General features: G+C 31.4%; 1 protein-coding gene across 1 annotated transcript; it reads right to left on the bottom strand.

Annotated features, from left to right (window-relative positions):
- Positions 1 to 4,126: 4,126 nt before the first annotated feature.
- LOC132757029 (uncharacterized) lies at positions 4,127 to 23,572 on the bottom strand. Its single transcript, XM_060748213.1, has 16 exons — positions 23,495 to 23,572; positions 21,090 to 21,510; positions 20,829 to 20,902; positions 19,543 to 19,668; positions 18,912 to 19,034; positions 18,052 to 18,129; positions 17,261 to 17,385; positions 16,739 to 16,828; positions 16,339 to 16,428; positions 15,393 to 15,464; positions 13,658 to 13,826; positions 8,967 to 9,146; positions 7,783 to 7,853; positions 7,458 to 7,536; positions 7,280 to 7,321; positions 4,127 to 7,081 (listed from the first exon to the last, which is right to left on the bottom strand). Exons 2-16 carry the CDS (start codon positions 21,503 to 21,505, stop codon positions 6,768 to 6,770), a joined length of 2,049 nt encoding a protein of 682 aa, XP_060604196.1. The 5' UTR covers positions 21,506 to 21,510; positions 23,495 to 23,572; the 3' UTR covers positions 4,127 to 6,767.
- Between the last annotated feature and the right edge of the window lie 551 nt (positions 23,573 to 24,123).

The raw sequence follows: 24,123 nt of genomic DNA, 5'->3' as shown, positions 1-24,123 counted from the left end.
GCACTTATAGACCTGCTCTTGAGGGTTTTTTTTCTAGTAATTTATAAAACTGGCTCTTCTTCAACGCATTTTAACTTTAAAATGCTGAAGTTTTATATATGAGAAAGGAACAAAGATGATTATTATGTTGAAAATGAGTGTGCCCGGACCCCAGCTGATTTCAATAAATATATAGTACTCAACTGTTGCCAAGCACCAAGAGGTTCTAACTATATTATGAAAACTATGCAATATCTTTAATTGTTTATTTTGCATAGTCTGATTCAGTCTGATTCAGCAATGGTTTGAAATGCACTAAATGCAATATGTTGCATCGTGAAGGCCTCGCTGGCCACGGAAAGCATGCGGTTCTTGTTTTAAAGTTTTATTTTTAATGGGAGCAGAAACACATTGCTAGTATAATCTTTCTACACCGATATTACAAATTTATGGTCATTTAAATGTCAAATATTTTTGCGTCGGTAACATGGCAAACGATATGATAAGATGGCATTTGAGTAAGGCATGAATATGAAGGGCTGTAGGGATGTTGGAGCAGGGGGATACACACCTTGGTGTTAGTTTGTAGATTAGTGTTCACCACCCACACCATTTTCACCAGAGACTTGGCAAGATACCAACAATATAATACACCTGACAGTAGGTATGGCGGAGGCAGACAACCGATTACAACAGCAGTTCAAGACCGATTCTTGATTATCCAGGCCCGTATAGAACAGTTTGCAACAGCAACGCATCTTCGTTAGTACCTTCTTGATGCTTCAAAGGTCAATTATTGTACTGAAATGGTGTGTAGAAGGTTGCACTAGAGTAATATGCGATTAAGAAGACCTTGTGTAAGAGTGCTATTTACTCGTTGTCGCCACAGACCCGTTAAGAATGAGTGAGGGAGCATGCTGGGAGGACCAATCGAAACTGGTTACATGTACATGTCTACTCAGTAATGAGTCTAGGTTATTTGACAGGCCTGCGAGAGTTTGGAAAAGACATTTTGAATGTTTTAAAGCCGGTATATTGCTGAGCAGGACCGCTATGTGATGGGTCGTGTATGGTGTGTGGAGGCATCAGCTGGTCCTTCTTTACTCCATATCAAATCCTTTGTTGTACTTGAAATAGCAGATTTCGGTTAAAATGTCAAAAATGATGGTATGAAGTAAAGAGGTCATTAAACATTGCTGGGAACAAAACTGATTCTATTAGTACAAAGCTGCAAAACCTATATAAGGTGCAGATAGAGTCTCGTTCAATTTAGGTTTGACAGCTCTGAATTCAGTATTGTACTCAATACAGTATAATACCTCATATTAACTTCATATTATTTAACATAATATTTTTAGTTTTGAGCATTTGAATGTGTTAGGTTTTGTGTAAAATATTATCTTGTACCAAAACATTTAAACGTTGCTATTCCTTTGAGGTATCCCGTGTTTCCAAAGTTTTCGTAGCGTATACTCAATCAAAGTTTTTGAAGTGAACACTACCAATATGTTTCATATGTTCGTTTACCAAAATTAAATTGGAAAATAATAGAAAAGAAAAATGAATTAAACAAATTGATAAAACACCAGCATCAAAACAAACGAATAATTAAGGTGTATAGTTATATTCTCTGACATAATCTATAGAACAATATACCGAACAAAACTTCTTGCTTTTACGTATATAAAAACGGCCTCTTGGTCCTCTGGTAATATTCTACGAAAGTATACAAACTTGTATAAAATGGTTATTAATGATCTTTAATGAAATCAAAGTCAAATTTTCTAGATAAAGTAAAGATCCCTCGGAAGCAAAACAGACATCAATAAACATGTACATCGAATACTCGGTTTTGCTGAGTCTGTTCATGAAAGATAATGAACAAGCGCAGCATCCGTCCCCCCTCCCCCGTTATCTTTCCATTATCCTATGTATGTTTTGCTCAAATTCAATTTTTATTGTGTAACTGATGTGTACAAAAGAACCCTGTTTTGCAGTTGATGATTTCATCATCTCTTTTCTCATTTTTGCAAGTTTCCTGTTTCTTGTCATGACATTGAATGAATGTCTTTCCGAAAGTCATATGTTATTGAAAATAATCTAGAAATATGCTGTTTGACAATTACTCAATTCATTAAATTGTATGCAGCGTCATTGAGATTGATGGTCAAACAAATATGAATTTCTTATATTTAACACTCGAGGATAGAAAAATCAAAAATAAATAGTAAATATAGATTGATTGATTTTACTTATCAACGTTTCGGCTTACGCCTTCATCATCAATTGATTAATTGCATTATTATTATATATTACATAAAATTTAAGTCAATAGTGTGATATATCTTTTCTAATTATCCTCTTTGTAATGGATGTAGTATACATTAAACGATAACTAAAAATAAGGAAGACCAAAACAAAAAACAAAAAGTAAATGGTTAAATCATTGCAAATCAAACCAATCAATCAACATTGTTGAAATTATGCCTAATTATTATTCCAATTATTTCGTTATTAATTTTGAAATTCATCAAACACGAAACTATCTTATAAAAAATTAGTTGTTAAGAAATATTTCAAAAAATCAAGTAATCAGAAAAGCGTTGTGCGATACGGCATCTCGGTTCAGGAATACAATATACACATGGCCATGAATGTTAAGGCACGTACAAACCTTTTGTACTTGTATCATCTTACAAAATTACAATTGTTGTTTACTTTCATTATGTTGTTAACAATATTTATAATGCTTCGTGATTACAAATTTCTTATTAATCCTGCTACTTGTTTCTGATGAAGATTTTTATTTAAAATGCACCTTTAAAGATAAACGGTTTTCTTTATAATTTACTTCCCTGATACAATGCATTGTATGGCAGTATGGGAGATAACAAATTTATCATACTTAAGACTCTCAGTCGTAGATAATTTAACTTTGTCACTTTTAGTTAACAATTATACTATTTTGTTACTGTCAATAAAATATAAAAGTAAATTTAGTTAAGTTTTGTTCATATTAACTACACAAATTGAACTATTGTATTCCATTGAGAACATTTCAATGAAAATGGGTTTCAGTTAAAGTATTTAGACATAATCTTTTTTATTGAAAAGTATTAAAGAAAGGTTGCTTCATTACTTTTAAATTATAAGACAACATCAATTATTTATCATGACGTTCACGTCCTTGCTTTTATTTGGGTTCTGTTGGGTTATTTTATTTTAGTTTATGTTAATATTAAAAGCTTAAATTAAAGAAATGCATTTTTTGTAATGGCTCTTTTGTTCTGTGTCTATTTTTGTTTTACCAATCTTGGTATATAGTCGGTATTTTTCGCTCAATAACTACCGATAGCGCATACCGAACAAAGAATCCTATATTTCTCAGGATCATTTCATTTATTGGAAAAACATTGTTATTTTATCTCCGTACACAAATGATAGACTGTACAACTGTCATGCAAAGCGGGTAGTTTACCGAGACGAACAAAAATGCATCACTGTAAGAGCTGTTGCATTGCATTGTCATAAAACGTCTGAATTTTTTTTCAATATATCCATTTGTTTACCTTTAGAATCATCTAGCAAGCAAGCCCGTATAAACGAAATTCACAACTTGTCTTTTTTCAGTTTTGAATTTTTCTTCTGAGATGATTGGGATAGTTCTGTGCGGACATTATATTGGCTTCCAAATCTTTAATATCCGCCTTTCATATAGTAAAGCGAGGTCACGCGTGTGCTGTTTTATTTTGATTAAATTATGTGACGAGTATGGTCCCTTTAATGCCTTATCCACTATGTTTATGCTCAAATACATATAGTTAAATTGGGATCTGAAATTCGTTACTGGAACCAAACCAGCACAAAGCAATGATTCTCAAGTTACTTTTTCAAGGAAACAACGGCTTAGAACTGACAGGATATGAACCCACGCGGCCAGAAACCATCAGGTTACTAGTCCGACGCGTTAACTACTCGGTCACGCCGCCAAAAGAAAAGAGAAATAAGAGATATGGAATATTAACGTTTTGTATCTCGAAGACTTATCACCGTTGTAGCATTCATTGTAATGATATGCTGAAATTGTGAATGTTCAAGCAAATAATCAGCTTTATCAAAATTTCAAAAATAAAAACAGAACGATATATGAAAGTAGAACATACATTTATTCTGATTAACTTCATTAGTAGCAATAAGGCAATTTATTAATAACATTTTAATACACATTTCGAAAAATCTTTGTGATGTGATAAAAAACAAAACAAAAACAACAAAAACTATATTATTCCTCTATAATGTTCAGTGCTGCATAAGATAGATATGTAATAAAATTCCTTTTTTCATTTTCCTGTGACTATACATTAAAGATATGCTATCCCCATGCTTGAGTAAAATATTTTGCTCACCGAAAATTATTGAACTCTGTGAAATTCTTACTTAATATGTCTATTTTTGTTAACATAAATCATCTATGGACAGCTGCGTGCCCTATTTCAGGTCAAGTTAAGTAAGCCTTTACATAGAAAATGCCAGTTTTTTAATGACACTATATAATCATATTGTGACCACCTTTAGTGTGTACAATTTTAAATGTCACATATCTCATTTGTGTTGAGTCAAAACATGTTTATTTCATATTTACAAACAGACTTTGTTGCAAGTATCAGTATTTCCTAATATTAAATTTGAGCATAATATGTATTTGAATTACATGCAAATGTCTGCTTAATAATTACACTAAAATAACTTTTACTTTAATTTGTATCCAATTAATTATAAACCAATGTTTCAACCTTTGACTGTCCATAAAGCGGCATTCCTTTAATTAATTGAAGACAGAGAATCTACCGTTATATTTCAAAATATCTCTTTTAAATAAGTTGCAAGAAATCAAAATGTCACATTAAAAACGTTCATATTTTAACATTTTTGCTCCATAAAAATCACCAGGATATACTTTCTTTAATAGTACAGAATTATTTCATCCGGGTTAGTTTTAGTACCACATGATGGCAAAAGGGAATATAGGGGTACGTGATCCGGGAAGCACGGTATTTGGGATCGAATAAAACACATTGCAAAACGAATAAACTGCCATGGTTTTGATATTTGTCGACATTTGTGGAAGTAATAAATAACATTAAATATAATGACCAGTATACCGATTAGAAAATTAAGCAAAAGATGAGAGCTTTGTCAGACAACATACGAGTATTTAATGAAATGGATTATGAAAAGGAAAACGCGTTTTTTTTTTCGGTTGAATGAAGATGTTATAATGAATAAACGATTTAACACACTAAACCTTACCAGATCAGTATTTACTATTACCATGAAATTTCATTTTTTTTATTATATAATCTGGAATCTTAGTTTCTTACCATCTAAAATCGTTCATACATGCAATAAAAAAATGTAATTTTCCTTACGAAAACATGATTTAACGTTGCCGAAAATAATGAATATAGATTGGAGCTCGGTGAAATTTAAATAAATTTTCCGGTATTAAAGCTAAGAACTAATATTGACATTATAAAATAGAATCAACAATTTCCAATTTGGAAGAAATAAAATCAAATATCAAGAGCAAAAGAGTGTAAAAACATGAATAAAATGTAAGAATTACAATGTAATGGAGATGAAGTTTCCAACGAGAATGCACTATTCAAAGTTATAAGAAGAATAATAATATAACAAAATATGTTATCCTCCAGCTTTAACTACAAATAATAATTCAAACTAAAATGAATACATTTCAATGTGGAAAAGATGTTAATAGTTAGATTAACAACGAAATGAATATATTTTAACACGAATACACTATTCTGAATAATATAAATAGAAAAAATAGATAATTCACCACTTTAAAGAAATCTTTGAAAAACATACAGAATATTCATTTTATTAACTTGAGTGAAATGACTAAAAAAAACCGACTCAAGATTGAAAATATGTAAGTATCATTACTAAAATCGTCCCAACAATACATAGAGAATGTTGAATAAGTGAAGGTTAAATCCTGAATCAATTTAATAATAATTTGAATAAAATATTTTGTATTATTCAACGAGTTCCATAAAATCAGTAATGCAACCGCACGTAAGTAATATTCTATTTATGGCATACCCTTAAAGTAAAAAAATAAGTTTTTTTTAATAGACGAAGATATAGTGTAACCCTAACATAAGCGTGTTTTACACAACGTTTGAATAACGGAAAAGACGTCATGCTGCATAGGCATTATTGATTTCCTCAAATGGGATTATAGGATACATGCGCCGTGATTTATATGATATACTTTCATTACAATTATCTATCTCATGCACCAGGTATATTTATTTTTTCAAAAAAAAATGTATATTACAAGTTACAAGTTTTTGTTACATTTTGAGTAATATCATACTTTTTTTTAATTTTGTCTACATTTTCTGATGAAACCTAGTTACCATTGTTTGACAGTCAGTAAATAGTATATGAATAGTCTCAAACAAATCTAGAAATGTGATGTCATATTACATTAGGTAAGAGTTATAACCTGTAACATATAAAGTTATAATATGAGAAAATAAACTAAAACGTTCAGTAATTTTGATAACTAACGATTACCGATAAGGTTGGATCTGTCTAAACTGGTTAAACTTATCAAACTCTGCTGTAAATTTAAGAAGTCCACACATTTTATTTCGATGCATAAAATACATTTATATGACATTACTTTTAGTTCTGTTTAGTGGAAAGTACGAAAGTGAAAAGAAAGTGAAAAGAAGTACTGAACGTAATGGAGAGAGTCAAATTTCTTTTCCTTTTTTGGCAGCTTCAACAATTCTTCCCAGTTCATCAAAATCGAATGTAACACCACTTGCAAGAATGACTTTTACAAGTACGTCTAATGTACGGTTCATATCTTTTTTTATCCAGTCGTTTAACATCGCAGTTTTCTGCTTGATAATTTCATCTTGATTTTCTTCTGCTACATGTATATCAGTAATAAGCGCACTTTTGACAGCAAATTCCTCGCCCAAATATTGCAAATCGTTCCCGATTGCACTTGCAATCAGACCTACCAACTTATCGTTCATCTTCAATTTGGGAATACGGCGGACTGGAAAGATAATTAGATAAATTTTAGTACGTATTAGTACTAAAATAACAAAACAGTCCCAATATTACATCCGGAGAAAGCCACGCGATAGTGGCCGCCGCTTGAATTTGCATTTTGTATTAACTTTTTCGTTGAGTTGAAGTAAAGAAATATCGCTGTCGCTGTTTCTTTTGATTTTATAAACGAAACCGTACTTACATGTTAGATTACTTGTAATGCTTTTTCGACGTACTTTCCTCCCTAAAATAAAAATGCAAATGTTAATTGCGAATGATAATTTAATGGCTAAAATTTATGTCGGTTATGATTTAACGAAGTTTTTATTTACATTTATATAATTCTCGTATGCTCATTTTGTCTAAAAAAGATACTTTACCTGGATCCATCTTAGGTACGACCTCTGATGAAATGTCACCAAAACGATATTTGTCTCTGGTTCCGTCATCCCATCGAACCTTAAAGTCAATTTTAATACCGTAAGAGGCTGTTGCTTATAAAGTACTTATTCATTCTGAGGTTTGGAAACATTCTAATCCTATTCAGAGATATATTTTACTTACTGGCATTTAATGGTATAATTATTTAGATATACGAGATTCTGCTGGTAACTTTATTGTAAACTCAACCTTAAATTTGCAAACTAACGCATTAAGCAAAGTTATAAAATGAAATATAAGTTTTGTACTCTGTGATACAAGTACCTCCACGAGACTTCTATGGAACCTTATCACTGTCCCCTCCATGTTAGTCTTATCTCCAGTAAACCCTTTACCTGGAAAATATATATTTAAGCGTAAAATAATCATGATGAATTGTACACAAGCTGAAAAAAGGCCGAGACCCCTTTAATGTCAATTATTGATTTTTTTATGATAGTTAGAAGGATTGTATTAATGTTTGGTCTTTGGTTAACACCTTCAAGAGTATAATTCTTAAATATGATATTAATTGAATTAATCCGACAAAGCAACACTTATGAACCATGAAATTGCCATGCTGAGAGCAATTAAGACATGACATTAAAATGATCTCGACAGTCAGTCAGAATCCTTATTTTTTTTAAATCACCATTATTTATTATTAATGGCGTTTCTTGATTCCTATAAAGACTATCCGCAACCTAGGGTATAATCGTCACGTATTTACATATAAGCTTGATCTTTGAATATCACTGTCCTTTAAAGTCAAATTATTGATTTTTTATTAAATTGGCCAAATCTCATTCATGAATGTGAAATAACCCAAAGAATGACCATGGCCTTTGATATTCCTAGGGACAAATATGAAAATGTATTTAAACTCTTTACCACTTGATTGATCGATTAGTTGATATTTGGAGCCATCTTATGAATATTGATGCAACATTTTGTTTATCAATGTCTTTGGTTGATACTTGGCCAAAATGATATACCGGAGCAAAATTTTCAATTGTGATATTCATATATGACATTCATCCTTTAAAGACCTTCACAAAAAGAAGCTTCATAATGATTTTGTTTTTATTTAAAAAGTGTCCTGTGATTGCTTTTGTGGAATTTTGCTTCAAATAATTTTAGCTCTTAGGATGGGAAATAAAAGAAAGTAAATAACGATTATGAAGCACAGTTGTTGTTACTATTATCGTTCGAATCTCCCATCACTCAAAACATAATCACAATACTGAAAGAGTTCCTAAAGGACGTCCATAAACGACATAATTATTTGAAAATTATTGTAGGCTTTCTTGGTTTGACGTAGCCTTTTAATGGAAATGGGTAGTGACACGTGAAGGCTTTCGCCACCTAACCCTACCTCTCCCTGTCATCCTTGTGGAAAGTAGATAAAAGAGACGTAAGAGGATACGAATTGGCAATACATTTTGAATTTTGATAATCTAAATACAAACCTTGTATCACTCTGCAACCAACGGCTAAAACTGTTCCCTTTGGAGGTATCCGATCTTTCATTTCCGCCTCGCGTACATCTTCCGCCATGGTATAATCCATTTTGTATCGGTAAACATTTTGTATTCCCTTTTTTGGAGAACTTTGATCGTCCCATTCTACTTGAACCCAACATTGTTCGTCTTTTTTACAAAAAAATACAACATTTTCTTTTATTATACTTTATGCTTTAATAAATATCTTTCTGACATCGAATGTAATGTTTAAACCATATTGACATAACTACATGTGTAACTACTCCATTTTCAATTCATATTATAGAGCGGATCGTGATCCAGTTGTTCACGGTCCTCTTTAAGGATTTCTCATAAAGATGGTACTTAACAAGAGATCATAACGATGAATTTATCACAAAAGCAGATTATAAATACTCAACAACATTTCTGATAGGTCATCCCTTAAGAAGTATTAGCTACATATGTGTTTTCTTACATATTGTTCTTAGTGTAATTTATATTATGCAACCATGACGAAATCAATTCACCTTTTAAAATTAACCTTGCGTGACTAAATTACAAAAACACACTTCGTGGAAATGATGTTTGTGTCAAATGTGGGGATAAATACATATCATAACGATTTAATTACTAGGAAAAAATAATCTGAGAGAATAAAGTCAATAAAGGGCGAGGGTCGAAATTCTGGAATAATTGCCGAAAGATATATTGAAATCCCTCTCAATATTAATTCAACAGGACAGCAAAATCAAGTTATCTTAAAAAATAGCGTTTAAAAATTATAGAGCGGACACGAAAGTGTTACAGATGGACAGACGGAGGTCTATCCTTTAATCCACATTCTGCTTTGCAACAGGGGGTGCAGAAGAGGATTAATGAAAAAGTCATTTTTTTCTTTCGAAATTTGCATGATTGAACAGAATGACAATTGATACAAAAATATGAAAAGATGACCATCCTTCTATCTTTATTTATTTATTTACTTGAAAGTGAGTTTGCTCTTATATTTTATCTAAGAAGATAACCCAAAACTCATTTTCAGGAACTTATACAAATTCTAGTTTTAAAGTTATTTTATTTTGAGCCATTTTCCCAAGTTTGAAACAATTCTAATCAACAATATTGTATTATGCTCATGTGACTGGTCCGAATTTTATCAGAGTTATTCTGTGTTTGGTAAATATATAAGTTTTTAGCCTCGTTCTGAATGGTTCTATTTTCAATTCTTGATTTTCATTGGTCGAGGCATCGTATCCGCCTTACTGAGTTAAGTTCAAGTTTTTGGAGGTTAGATGTCTTTTACATCTTCTGGTTGTTTTATTTTGGTTTACATGTTTGATATATTGTAAAATGGATTGATTGTATTGAGGTATGTTTTGACCTACTGTTGTTTACATCCAATATTGGTAATGAGTGTTAATTAAATCGTGAACTCTTGGTAATTTATTTAATACATAGAATTTATGCATATGAAACTATCTTAATGGCGGTACGGGACAACTTTCTTTAACAAATCTAAATATCACTCGATATCTTCAATATCTTATCAAATGTTATTATATAACCTCTAAATTTACAGTTTTACTGATAGTACATGTGTGAAGAGGCGACTGGGAGTTGTGCAAGTGTTTGTTATTATTGTGGATAGTGTCAAACACTGGTGAGTTAAATTATTGTTATTGTACATGTGTGATGTGACTATATTGTTTTTAACAGATGATCACTTTATATGTAAAATGTAATATTTAACCTTCTATGTTAGGATTTAGTTAATATGAGTGTAAGCCACACGATTCCACTTACTTTATATTAAAGGCATCCTTTAATGTTTATGTATGACTTATTTGAGAAGATGAATGATTTTCTTCAGAGATTGTAATGTATTGTATTGACAATTATATATGTATTACTTGAAGTTAGGATTTGTTATGTTTTTACAGGTCACCTTGTAATTTATTGGAGTATTGGAGTGGAGTTGTTTACCAAGTGGAATTGACATGACTTGTGTGTAAATATATGTGATGTGTCAGTTTTTATCTAAAGAATAATATTAAGTAGAACTGCTATATGGCGTTTCTTTTTTATGTTTTGGATCCTTTTAAAGTTAGCGGTTTTCGCGGTAGGCATGATTCCGCGAATCTTTATAGCCGCGAATATGTCACTTATAACACTTATAACATTTCTAGCTTCAACCAAATATAACATAAAAAGTGCAGAATATTTATTATAATCTACTTACACAAAACAACATATAAAAATAGGTGTTATAGAAATGTGTAAAGAATTATTTATGTATGTTATTGATACTAGTTTGCACGCTGAAAAAAGAAAAAAAAAAATCATTATTAGTAATTAACATGGCGTTATTTGCTAGTTACCGGCGTTGACAAACGCATTTACAGTTTGCGAACATTGAATGTCTTGGATTTTATTTGTTTGGAGTAGGTGTAATCCTTTGTTAAAAGTACAATAGGATCAAGTGCTACATTGATAAACAGCTGTTATGTTGTTATAATGAAAGCGATGTACAGTCCGATAATGTGTAAAAAATACGTATCGACATTTTGAAGATCAAGTCAGTTTTGATTCAAATTAGAATAAAAGCTAACGGGTCTGACTAAGTCTTACTTAATAACATTATGAAAAAGGTAAGGAAATATGAATGTGTTCACGGAACAACCATCCTTGTTCGAATAGTCAATAGATGAAAATGTATCGAGTAACATTGCGCTTAAGCCGAGACTTGTCAAAAAAAAATAATTAAAAGCACCCAACAGGAAAGGTCAATCATAAAAAACGTAGCTCCAAAAACTGTTATTTAGGCCTTAGCGACTTAACATTCGCGGAATTCGCGGTTACTACATAACCGCGAAAGTTTGTCTCCGCGAAAATGGCGATGTTGTGAAAAACGCGAAATATTGTATCCGCGCACATTTCTAGGAATACAGTAACCAGAACCTAACCAAAACAACACTTATATAAACAAACATTCTGCATTCTTAAAATTAATTGCATAACTGGCATAAATCTTAAATATTCTGATAGGCAACTAAAGAAAAAAATCTGTTACATAGAATTTCAGAAAAATCTGCAACATTACAGGAAATTAATTGATAAGCAAATAATGCACTGCTTGCCATGGATTTGATTCAAGTTTATTTGCTCTTGAAAAAGATTATAAAGAGCTATAAACTCACTGTCAGGGATCGATCACTCAAAAATTTAATAATTGGACCCCTTTTTAAATTTGTTTCAATTATTATTTCTTTTTTACCATGCAAAATATAATACATTAGAAAAGTCTCTGCGCTAGTTTAAATTTTCCTTATCTGTTCTTTATAAAAAATATGCAGCTTTATAGGCTTTTGGCAATTTTAACAATCGGTCTTTGAAACATTATCATTTTATATTTTTATCCCCCGCCGAAAAATTTCGGCGGAGGATATAGAAATAGTCTCCGTCCGTCCGACCTTCCGTCCTTCCGTCCGTCCATCCGTCCGTCCGTCCTTCCGTCCGACATTTTTGTCCGGAGCATATCTCTAAAAGTATTTGAGTTATCAACTTGAAACTTCATAGGTGGATAGACCTCATTGAGGAGGAGTGCAGTGCACAAGAATGATAACTCTACCTTGCATGATTTTTGAGTTATTGCCCTTTGTTATTTTTCATACCAAATTTTTCACCTGAGTGGAGCATAACTCAAAAAGTGTTTGAGATATCAACATGAAATGTCATAGGTGGATAGATCTTATTGAGGAGGAATGTTGTGCGCAAGAATGAAAAGTCTTCCCTATACAATTTTTGAGTTATTGCCCTTTTTTTTCATGCTATTTTGTCCAGAGCTTATCTCAAAAAGTATTTGAGGTATCAACTTGAAACTTCAAAGGTGGATGGATCTCATTGAGGAGGAGTGCAGTGCTTAAGAATGATAACTCTACCCTGCATTATTTTTGAGTTATTGCCCTTTGTTATTTTTCAAAATTAATTTTTGTCCAGAGCATAACTCAAAAAGCCTTTGAGATATCAAAATGAAACTTCATAGGTGCATAGATCTCACTCAGGAGGTGTGCACTGCACAAGAATGATAACTCTACCTTTTATAATTTTTGAGTTATTGCCCTTTGTTCTTTTTCATACTTAATTTTTCAATTCAATTTTTTTCTCAAAAAGTATTTGAGGTATCAACTTGAAACTTCATAGGTGGATAGATTTTACTGAGGAGGGATGCAGCACACAAGAATGATAACCTACCCTGCATCATTTTTCAGTAATTGCCCTTTGTTATTTTCAGCCATCAGTATTCACATAGGTTTCAAATCTGTAATCACTATAGCCATCAGTTTTCATTACCAAAAGACCTCTTAAAATGGAATTATTCCGCTCTACTACATATACATTCTTCCAATGAGCAAACACATTCGGCGGGGGATGGCCATGTTGACATGGCTCTTGTTGTGATAAAGTTACGCAATATTTACAAACAATTAATCGACTTAGATTATTTATTTACTTTTTGGTGGAAAAATAAGATTTAGGTGACCAATTAGAAATGTGGCTCAGTGTACATTTTCAATTCTTTATTAGTTTTAGTTAAAAGGTTAAAAGTACTTTCAATTACGTTATAGCTTTGTCAAAATTATAAAGTAAGGAAAATATTATAAAGTAAAGAAATTTACCGTCCGTGTCAGTGGCATGGCCTATAATTGTCCCGTTTTCACCGTTGTTTTGATTTCCCCATATCCAATCATCCCCTTTTTCAACCCGTGTTCCTATTGTTGGATATTTCCCATCTATTATTTCTTTATATACATTTATAGGACGGTCGCCTGCCATTGTTATTGTTGCCTGAAATAGGTGAAATCAGTTAAACTCTTAAAACAAAAAGTTTTTTCAACAGCGTGGTATGAAAAATAAGATAAAAGGTAAAAAGTGACGTTCACAGAACGCAGCCCTTTTCGGCAAGACATCCAATATGGCACAGAACTAAATACGGAATAGTACAATAGGATGTTGTTGTTGCAAGTTATATATTTGAATCACAAGTGTAATAGCAGATACCTAAGAGCACATAACAAGAGAACTTATAGAACTGAGACATGAATGAAAAGGGGTTGCAATATAGACAGCAAGGAGATGGCAAGGAAATACTTACCGGTAATCATAACTTAAAAAAGTTTACGTACATCATAAAACGTGTAACCACACAAGCCATATAACAATACATGAAATAAAAATTCAAATGAAAAACAAACAAACACAAAAGGCACACATTGGAACGGCAAGTAGGAGATTCAAAACTTGGATTTTTTAGTCACATGAACAAGATAAGTTGATTTTTCTACGCCCGTTCATTTACGGCATATATTTTATCCCTATTTATGCATCAATTCTTTAACAATTCTGTACAGCTAATCAGATGGACAGATTTTAAAGAATAGAATCAACATCGATCGTGAGCGAATTTAAACATCCAAATCCAAAACAATTTGTCAAATGTTCTATATATATATATATATATCAAAGCTTTACTTTGGAAAAAAAAAGAAAAATAATGTTTTTTATTATTTTAAAAAGCTTAACCTATCTCCTTTGGATGTTTTTTGTTCTTCTTTTGTATCCACAAGGAACTAAATAGTGAATTAATTAATATTATAAAAATCAAAACTGCCCTTTCTAAAATCTTGTTATGAGTTCGAAATGAAGTAAATTATTGAAAATCATTTTTTGTTAACATACATTGTATAAGATTTATCTACGTACTGTTTTAAACTTTTAATCAATAGGACCAAGAATAAACTTAAATTTAGCCAGTTGTACTTGCATCATAAGCGAGTATTCATTAAATTCTGACTTCGCGTTTGTGTCAAAGAAAGTTTTCCGCTAGGTGAGTACCCATTTGCTATCTAAATGGTAAAAGAAACCGCATCTTAAATTTTAAACATTATAAAAAAATATTTTTTAAATATTATAAGGGGCGTCTGGTGACTAATTTGTTAAGTACGGTGACTTCATCTGTGCCCTGCACAGATGCAAATATAAATTTTACATGCCATAGTCGATTTTTTAAAATCCATTTGGGACGTCCTAGGCCATGTGGTTAAGTTTTGTTGACTTTTAAAAACTTGCCCCTTATCGCTGTAAATTCAAATCCTGCAAGGGACTTTTGATTTACTTTTGTAAGGAGGCTATCCAGGTAGCTTACGGAAAGTCGGTTAGTTTACGAAGGTGCCTGATCGTGCCTAAAATGATGCATTGAAGGGCATCTGAGATCGTCCAACACCAAGAAAGTTGGAAGTTATTAAACCTTAGAAACATATAACAATATATTTAGTTTCACTTACGTTTAGCTATACGTTACAGGTTAGCTATAATTTTCAATATCTAGATTCATTGAAAGATTAATTCTTTTACCCCTTTTACATCCAAGCTGTCAATGTCAGGCGAATCACAACGTACATATTTCTGATTACCTTCTTTCATGCACTGAAAATTACAAATAAAGTGATCGTACTGATTTGACTAAAATAACATTTATATATAACTAGACATTAATGTTTTAGATTATAAGTATTTGAAGGAAAACGTCATTGCATATTGGGTTCGGCTGCTTTATCTTCTAAAGTAATCATCTCTATTTCTCTAGCTGCTCGGTCGTTTTGAACAAACTCTCTTTTTCTCATTAAATAAATATGAACACGTGGTCCACTTTGGTAATATCGGAGAACAATTGTGTGTTCGTTTATATAAATAACTGGTTCCATTTTAGATTTTGTTTGGATAACATTTGTGAATTCAATCATTTGTATCATGCATTGACCTTGAATGTCGTCGTAAAATTCAAATAAACAAGACCAGCGCAAAAGATGATTGATATCAATCTGTGAGGATCAATGCAAAATTCCTAGACATTGTTGCTTTGCAAGTGACTTAAACATGTTAAAGGAGTCTATTTAAATCATGGGACCAGTTTTCTTTTTAGGCACTACCCTCTATCCTGCTATTTTTCTTATTATAAGTAACGTTTCTGCCAAAGAGTTTTAATTTCTTTCCATCGATTCAAAAGATACGAAACGGTATTTTGAATTCATTCAAAGTGTGACCTAACCTTGATCTTTCGAAGGTAAAACCTAAGCCCTGCTCATTGTCTCCTTTTGGTATACATTTCTGCTAAGTATTTTTAATTTCTTACAATCGGTTCAAAACACAGACCTGGTGTGAAATTGTTAACAGAAGGACGAGATGCATAACAATATATGCCAAAATTCTTTCTCGCGTATAACATCAGACAATTACCTTAGTTTATTTGTATGCATATCAATGTTGCTTTAGTTTAGTTTATAACACCAAATGTGCTTACTTTTATGACAGTGTAGAATGCCATCCGTTCCCCATCTGTGTAATACATCAATTCTTTAACACTTTCGCTTTGTATTACACTTAGAAAATCCTAAAATAAATTCAAGCATCTTACATTATGAACTTCTAATTTTAAATAACAACTATCCAATAGCATCCATATGTAACACAATATTAATATTATTTTAAAAGTATTAAAAACTTATCAATTAGGGAATCAAGAAGTACATGTTACTTGGGAAGGTTTTTATAAAATATTATTTTTAAAAGAATATCCCATATCAAATGGTTTCAATCTCTAATATAAATTTAATTATTATATTTGATATTTTAAATTACTAAACTTCTAATACTAGGTAAATGCATAGGTTTCTAACTGAGTAATGATTTTCCCAACTTACACGATCAGCATTTTTGCCAACGGAAATGCAATGTACATCTATTTGGTCTAATTTCAACTTTTCAGCTTCTTTTAATATGGTAGCTTTAGTCTAAATAAAGATTAAATTGCTTTTAATTTGCTCTTTGTTTTCAGTTTTATATCTTTTAAGAATTAGTTTTGAAATAATACTTTATATATCTACGACTATAAATGAAAATTGTTTGTAAAAACAAAATATGAACAATGTTTTTTGATATCATAACTTGTTACAATATGTTTAATGGTGGCCGTCATATACCACGTCTTTGTAATGTAAACGTTTGCCAGTTTGATTGTGTTCATTATGTTGTAACGACCTACTACGAGTAAGGTTTAAGGTTGTTTTGTTTTGTTTAATGGAGTTATTTTCTTCTTTTTTTTTCTCTCCTTTTTTTGCCGTTAAGTTTAGTTTAATATAAGCATGCTATTTATAAAAATAAAAAACAACAAATATTTATTTTTTTTATTAATCAAGAATAGCAAAAGCCATTAACACACTTACCCGTTCAATCTGCTGTGGATCAGCAACATCAGGGCCATCTTGTAAACCTAACTCTGTAGGTCTACCATCAGACACCAGAATCAACTTAGGCGGAACAAAAAGATCATTCACCAATGCAAAGGAATCTTCAGAAACGTACATAAAGCAGAATTACAAACATAGTAAACTATACATTTAACAACTAGCATGTTATTTTTTATATAATTATTACTTATCTTTGTCAAAAAGTGAAAGTACGTTTGTAAAATTTTGCTTTATATTTTACGCCGAACCTCATTTTCACTATATATCTAATGATGAAATATATATCTAATGATGTAAAAAATATTATAGCATTATGTTTTTGTTCAATAAATAAATAAGTTTGGATGTATTTTCTGTGCCAAGTTGTTGGTTTGTTTGAGATAACAGTTGTGATCAACCCTGTGTCCCATCGAAGTCTTATTACGACAACCTTAAACATGTTTTTTCAACGTATGAAACAGTTAACTATGTACTATGTACTGACCTTATAACATACGACTGGGGATAGGAAATGTGCAGATTGGCATGTGATTGGAATGTTATTTGAGCAGAAAATAAAACTACACAGAAAATTGAAATAGATTGAACTTTGTTTTCATTTTCTTTAAGAAGGGAAGTGCTCCTATCTTTCCAAAGATCACCAGGGAAAAATAAAATCAATTAAGAATATTTGTATTGATCAACAAATGTTTCAAGCAACAATTATTGTTTTTTGTAGTTTATTAAGAAAATTATGTTTTTGTTAAACTGCAAAAAACATTACTTACAATTTGATGTCTTTGCTGCGGCGCCTGCCATAATTAACCCTCCAAAGAAAGGACTTGGTCCAGATGGCGTTATATTATCTGGAATTATTTAAAAAAAAATGATATGTTGCTTTATTGCAATTATGTAATAGTGTGACGTTATAAAGTCGCCTGCCATAACAAGGTGGAATGCTTTAAAACTTATATATACTGATTGTACTTGATTCTAGCAATACATAGTTGCAAACAACTGGGAAAGTTACCCCGTTATGTATGATAATGGCCTTACACTACTGTATGATACGAAACGGACTGGAAACAAATTTATGTACGTGTGATTTACGTGTTCTGGCTATAATAACTGAAAGTACCTTTCTATGTATTGATTTAATTGCTAAAAAGTAAATAAAGGGATGTTGTATTTGTTGTGAATACTTCTTACACCGATATGTTGCCTATCGATTTTGAAACGAATATGAAACGTAGTGGGTACGAACTTACACTTAAGTTAAAATAAAAACTGTATTAACAAAGTCGCAAGCGGGTAGGGTTTACTAACTTGCCCTGTGGTTATTCCATTTCTATAACAAATGTTCATAAAAAAGCTGGATTTTATCAAAACATTACGAGAACGAATAGACTGAAGGTAAACACACCTTTTTGTGTGTATTAACATCTGCAGAACACGAGGACACATTTAAAATTTGAGCCCACAGGGCAAGAGATTCAAGTCCAACGAGGCTGTTGATGATAATGCACGAAAATAAGGTCCATTTGCGCTTCTATGGTTTCATCGATTAATGTATGTTCTATTTTCACCGTTAATGTATACCTGCGTACGTAGCTTTTATTTAATAATAACATATAAAGCAATCACTTACCCAACAAACCCCTTAGATTTTTTAAATCTTTTGTAAGTCTTTGCCGGACTTTCGTTTCTTGACCAAATGTAACCACAGCAATGTTGTCATGGTAGGCATCATGATCCTTTAGTTGTTCAATACCTTAAAAATAAATTATTTTATCAATATAAGAGAATCACTTATTCATTGGGCGTTAAGTTGATCTTCACTTAACTATGTGGCTGATGAATCGATAGAGTGTAAGTGTCAAAATATTCATCGAATTAAAATTGGAATCGTAAAACGTTAGATCTTTCAAGACCCCCTCAAGCAGCAAAAATTACAAAGTTGCTTACATGGTTTTATTGCATCTGCTTATTAAAACAATGACAAATGACACATGGCTGCCTCTCATACCAGAATCATATAATCTTTACATGATTACAAGTATCCAATTTTAAATACTTCAAGTTAATTATAATCTCAACATGGTCATGATATACGTCTGTCACAAGTATTGTGATGCTTTTGAGATTGGAGCTGGATAATAGTGGAAGTATTCACAAGGAGACAGACGCTGAAAAGGAAGTAATAATTCTTAATGAGCACGTTGATGTCAACATGATTTATCATATTATTTAGACGTTAATGTATAAAAAGACTAATATACCGTCTAAATATTCCTCATAAAACTGCTTCACATGGGACCAGGCATTTCCATCATTCATGCTTCCAGACGTGTCAATGCATAGGACGGCATGTGTTCCAGTTCTTTTTCCATATCCAGCTTTTCTTCCTTCGATGTGAATTGACAACATTTAAATTATTACAGATGCCTTGTTATTGGCATTTGTTTAATATCGTTAATATATAACGGTGATAAAAAGGGACGTTTCATTTAGAAAAAAACAACACATTTGTACATCATTATTTAATTTCCATCAGTGAATATTTTTAAGTCATCTGCAGTCAGTTAAAAAAACAAATTTGATGTCAATTTCGGTACACTCTTTAGTGTCATTCTCTGTGACATACACCTAATTCTTGTAACTTCATTTGACGGCATTTTTAATGCGTCCATAAATATTGCTAATGCCGTTTTCATTATCACTGTGAAATACTGTGGCAGAAATATCTATCTCTTGTTAAGTTTAAAAAAAAATATGATTTATAAGCTCTGCGTTTTGTAAAAGAGATTGATGCTTTGTAATGACCCTATCATCGTCGTTGGCGTCGGTAAATAAATATTTATTGACTATCTAAGGCATATTAATAGAGAAAAACCGAAGTCTGCAAAGCACGTTTGCAAACTTATGCCCACCTATTATATGATGCTTTAATTTAACTATTTAACTATCCAGCACTCCGAAAAGTGAAGCGCCTTTGCCTCGGACAGGCCCTGTTTTCAAGATATTTTTGTTGTTCTTGCAATGTTACGGTTAAACATGTAAAACTGATAATAAAGCATCAACGAAAATATATATGTGTTTGTCTGAGATGTTGTCCCACAATGTCACGTGATCACGTGGTTGTCAAAAAAGTTTTGCAACTGTCCACTTTACAATCTTCATTTTCAAGGGTAATTATTGTCTTATTAGGCCTAAATTAAACAAATAATCAACTGTGGTCATTCAGTTCAAGAGATAAAATAATCAACAAGCGCCTAATATGTAGAAAGGTGGTTCAAATTAATTTCGTCTCTTTTTGTAAAAGACTCCGGATGATAAATTTATTTCATGTTTAACTACGCATATCCTAATTGGCTATGTTCTAAATTTCAAATCCTTTACACCTACTAAAATCTGACACTTGTTTTTGGTTCCGATGGGAATAACCGTCCCTCGGTAATGCGCCTTTTGGCGATATCGGGCGGATATTCTGGCCTGATCAGCAACATATGACAGTGTTTATTAACATACTGAGAAATATTATTTTATAATTCATTTAATGGGTTACCTTCATCTATTTCTTTACCAGCTAAGTCACGCCATATAAGTTCAAACTTATCTTTCTCAACTTCGGGTGAGGACCTAGAAATATTTAACATGTGTAATGAGGAATCAATTAATACCTAGAAAGTTGGTCTTTTTCAGAGTAATGACAATTATGTCACAATGGTTTTAAATTAATCTGCATGAAATATACAAAAATATTGTTCTGAATGAATACAGTATGAATTCTTTACATAACACCAAAATATTTTACTAGTATACTAACATGACATCAACAGTTGTATTTGATTCTTGAACTTCATTAGAACCCCTATCACCAGAAATTGATTGCAAGGAACTTATCCTGCGTTTTTCACTACTTTCAGGATAGTTCTTCGTGCTCTTTTCATCGGTAGTATCCTCTTTACTAAATTGGCTTTGTTTACCATCAGCAGATTTCAGCAAAAGTGCATTGATTAGTCGTTCATTTTGATCCATCGCTTTATTTACCAAAGTTTGACTTTGTTCCAGGCTTTTAAGCGCTTTGTCAAGATTTTCAGTATAGCGTCTGTCCATAATGTTTGCAACAGATTCGGCAAGTACAGGTTTTAAAGTTGGTGGTCTTGATAATTCAGCATTAAGAAGCTCTTTGTAAGACGCTATCATGTCGTCTTTGTTCTCAGAAACCTTTTGACTTTCCATGGTTGCTGTAATAAAATAAACGTTTGTAAACTCATGCATATCTTCAAAATCATTACACATTTATTGCTCCTTAAGGTATGTCCACACTAACGGGGACTACAATGAACTGAAAAATTGTCATCATAGGTCAGATAAATACTCTAAAGTGCACATGTATGTAGAATCTGAACAAACTTTACCGTACGGAAATTGAGTTATGGCCACATTTTTAACTGAAGCTATAATGTTATGAAGGCCCTTTTTCAGAAATGAGGAACCTTTAAATAATCTGCAAAAGCATCCTAATGAAAAAATAATTTCCTATTAATTTTTGTTAAGAAACAAATAGTACCATTCAGCTTACTATCCACATAAGTAAAATTATTGTTTCTACACAAAATTATTGAAATATGTATAAAAATGTTACCCTACCCCACCCATTTTTAAAAGGTGTTTGACCATTTTCATACTTAGAGAGCCTGATTTAAAGAAATCATTTAGATTTACCCGAATGGGTGCCTGTTTTCAAAGTTTCACTAAATTTTCAAAGAAGAATATCGGTTGATCTTGTAAAATATTATTAATAAATACTTTTACTATCAAGTTTCAATTTTATTACACTTTAAAAAAAATATCAGGTACCATATTTAAACTAGATTAGCATTATTTAGCCAATAAATACCTATATAAATTAAATAATCAAAATTAAACACTTTTTTATTCTCAAAAGGGATATGAGAGATACATAAATAGTATTAAAAGAAACAAAAAGAAAAAAAGACCCTTCTGGCTTTTGAACCCACAGTCATCGGTTTCAATGTAGTTAACAGTAGTTCTAGCCAATTTGAATACACTTCAAAGCAGGATGGTCATACCTTATGTACACGAAGGAAAGTACCAAACTTTGTGCAATTGTTTATTGCTGTGATAAATAATGCTTGCATATATCTTGGATAATTTATTTAAAAGTAATGGGCATTGCAATAGTCGATATTTATTATAGAAACCTAAGTAAATTACAAACCAAACTTTACAAAAAAGCATTTGAAGTTGAGCTAATTCGAGAAGTAGTAAGAATAAGAACTTAATAGTCATAGTTTACTTTTATTTTAGTTAACATACAGCGCGATACCAAGAGTGAAGGTAATTGACTCCACTTTAGTTACTTTGGTGTATTTGAAATTTGATTTATCTAAAACATACAAGTTATGTTAAAGACTTTTAGCTTTGATAGCATTTTATGTAAAAATCCTTATTAAGTACATACATGTCCTGTCCCTTTGATTGTTTGTTAAAGGGTGTTTAAAAAATTAAAACATCAGTAAATTTGATCATTCGACATTGATCATGAAATATTTTCGTGCCTTTTCACTGAAAACTGGTTATGGTCTTGTATATGAGGCCAGCGTATCGCAGACAACTTCAGAACTATAAATCTAACAAGAAATATCTTAAATTCCTATTCTAAATTCGAGTCTTCTTCGTTTATTATTTTGGCTTTTTAATCTATTTTTTTTTTTTTTGAATTTTTATCTAGACAATAAACTAATTTTTTTCAAGATTATTTAATATAATGTAGGAGACGGAATCTTCGAAAATTTCCAAGAAAATTTACAACTATATTGTAGTTTCTTCATATGCAAGATTTAATGATTTTTTTTAAGTGTTTAACGTAACAAATTTTCCTCTAATGTCCTATTTAATTTGTTACCATTTCAGCCATCACGTCTAAACAAGTTGTTGAATGTATTTTTTTTTAATATGGATGACATTGACTTTTTTTGATACATCTATTTTTAAAATTGAAAATATCATAATATCATAAAAGTTTCGAAAAAAGTAAAGTGACAGCTTTTTTGAAAGACAAAATAATATAGTTGATTAATTAATTTAATTAATAGATAACTTAAGGCAGATATCTATTTATCAATACGCAAGTATATGTAAGGCTAAGCATATTTTAGTTCGAAAAGAAAGAAAAGACATAATCTATAAAGTATTTTGACATACCCTTTAAAATCTTTTTCGGTGTATATTTTCTTACTCCAAGCTACACTTTACGACTGCACTGCCTAGTTATGAAATATATTGACAAATTTGGTTTATATAGCGTTTAATTTCTAATTTTAAACCAAATACCTACCCATATGATGTTTTTTTGGAAACATAATTTTGAGAAAGTGTACATGATGTCTTATGCAAATTAAACAGGACAACCGTTTTATTAACCCGACCTTCGCTTTATAAATAGCACAAAATAGCTTAAGTAAATAAAATGCTGCATTGTGCAACATTTGCAAACTTACTACAGTTTTGTTTCTTCGGGAAATGTTTCTTCTTCATAAAAACGTGATAACGTAAACAGGATAGGTCTATACAATTTAACGCTACACAAAATCTTTGCCCTGTAAAAAGTCGGCACTTTCGTTGTTCAGGTTGTTTGTTTTGTTCGTTCGATCGATCCATCGATAGATTGTCTGTTGGTTTGGTTTTGAAACCAAACTAATTTTTTCATTGTTACAAATGATTGTTTTTGCTCATTGCAGCTGTACACATGAATGAAAGAAAGGTACTAAACCAGTAAGAAAACAAGCTCAAAAAAGGACTTGAGGTTATTTTGAAATACTAGTGTAATGACC

Source organism: Ruditapes philippinarum, unplaced genomic scaffold, assembly GCF_026571515.1.
Source record: "Ruditapes philippinarum isolate M1 unplaced genomic scaffold, ASM2657151v2 ctg114_1_1_1_1, whole genome shotgun sequence".
Lineage (NCBI taxonomy): Eukaryota > Metazoa > Mollusca > Bivalvia > Venerida > Veneridae > Ruditapes > Ruditapes philippinarum.
Note: the sequence above shows the minus strand (reverse complement) of the source record. Positions and strands in the feature narration are given on the sequence as shown.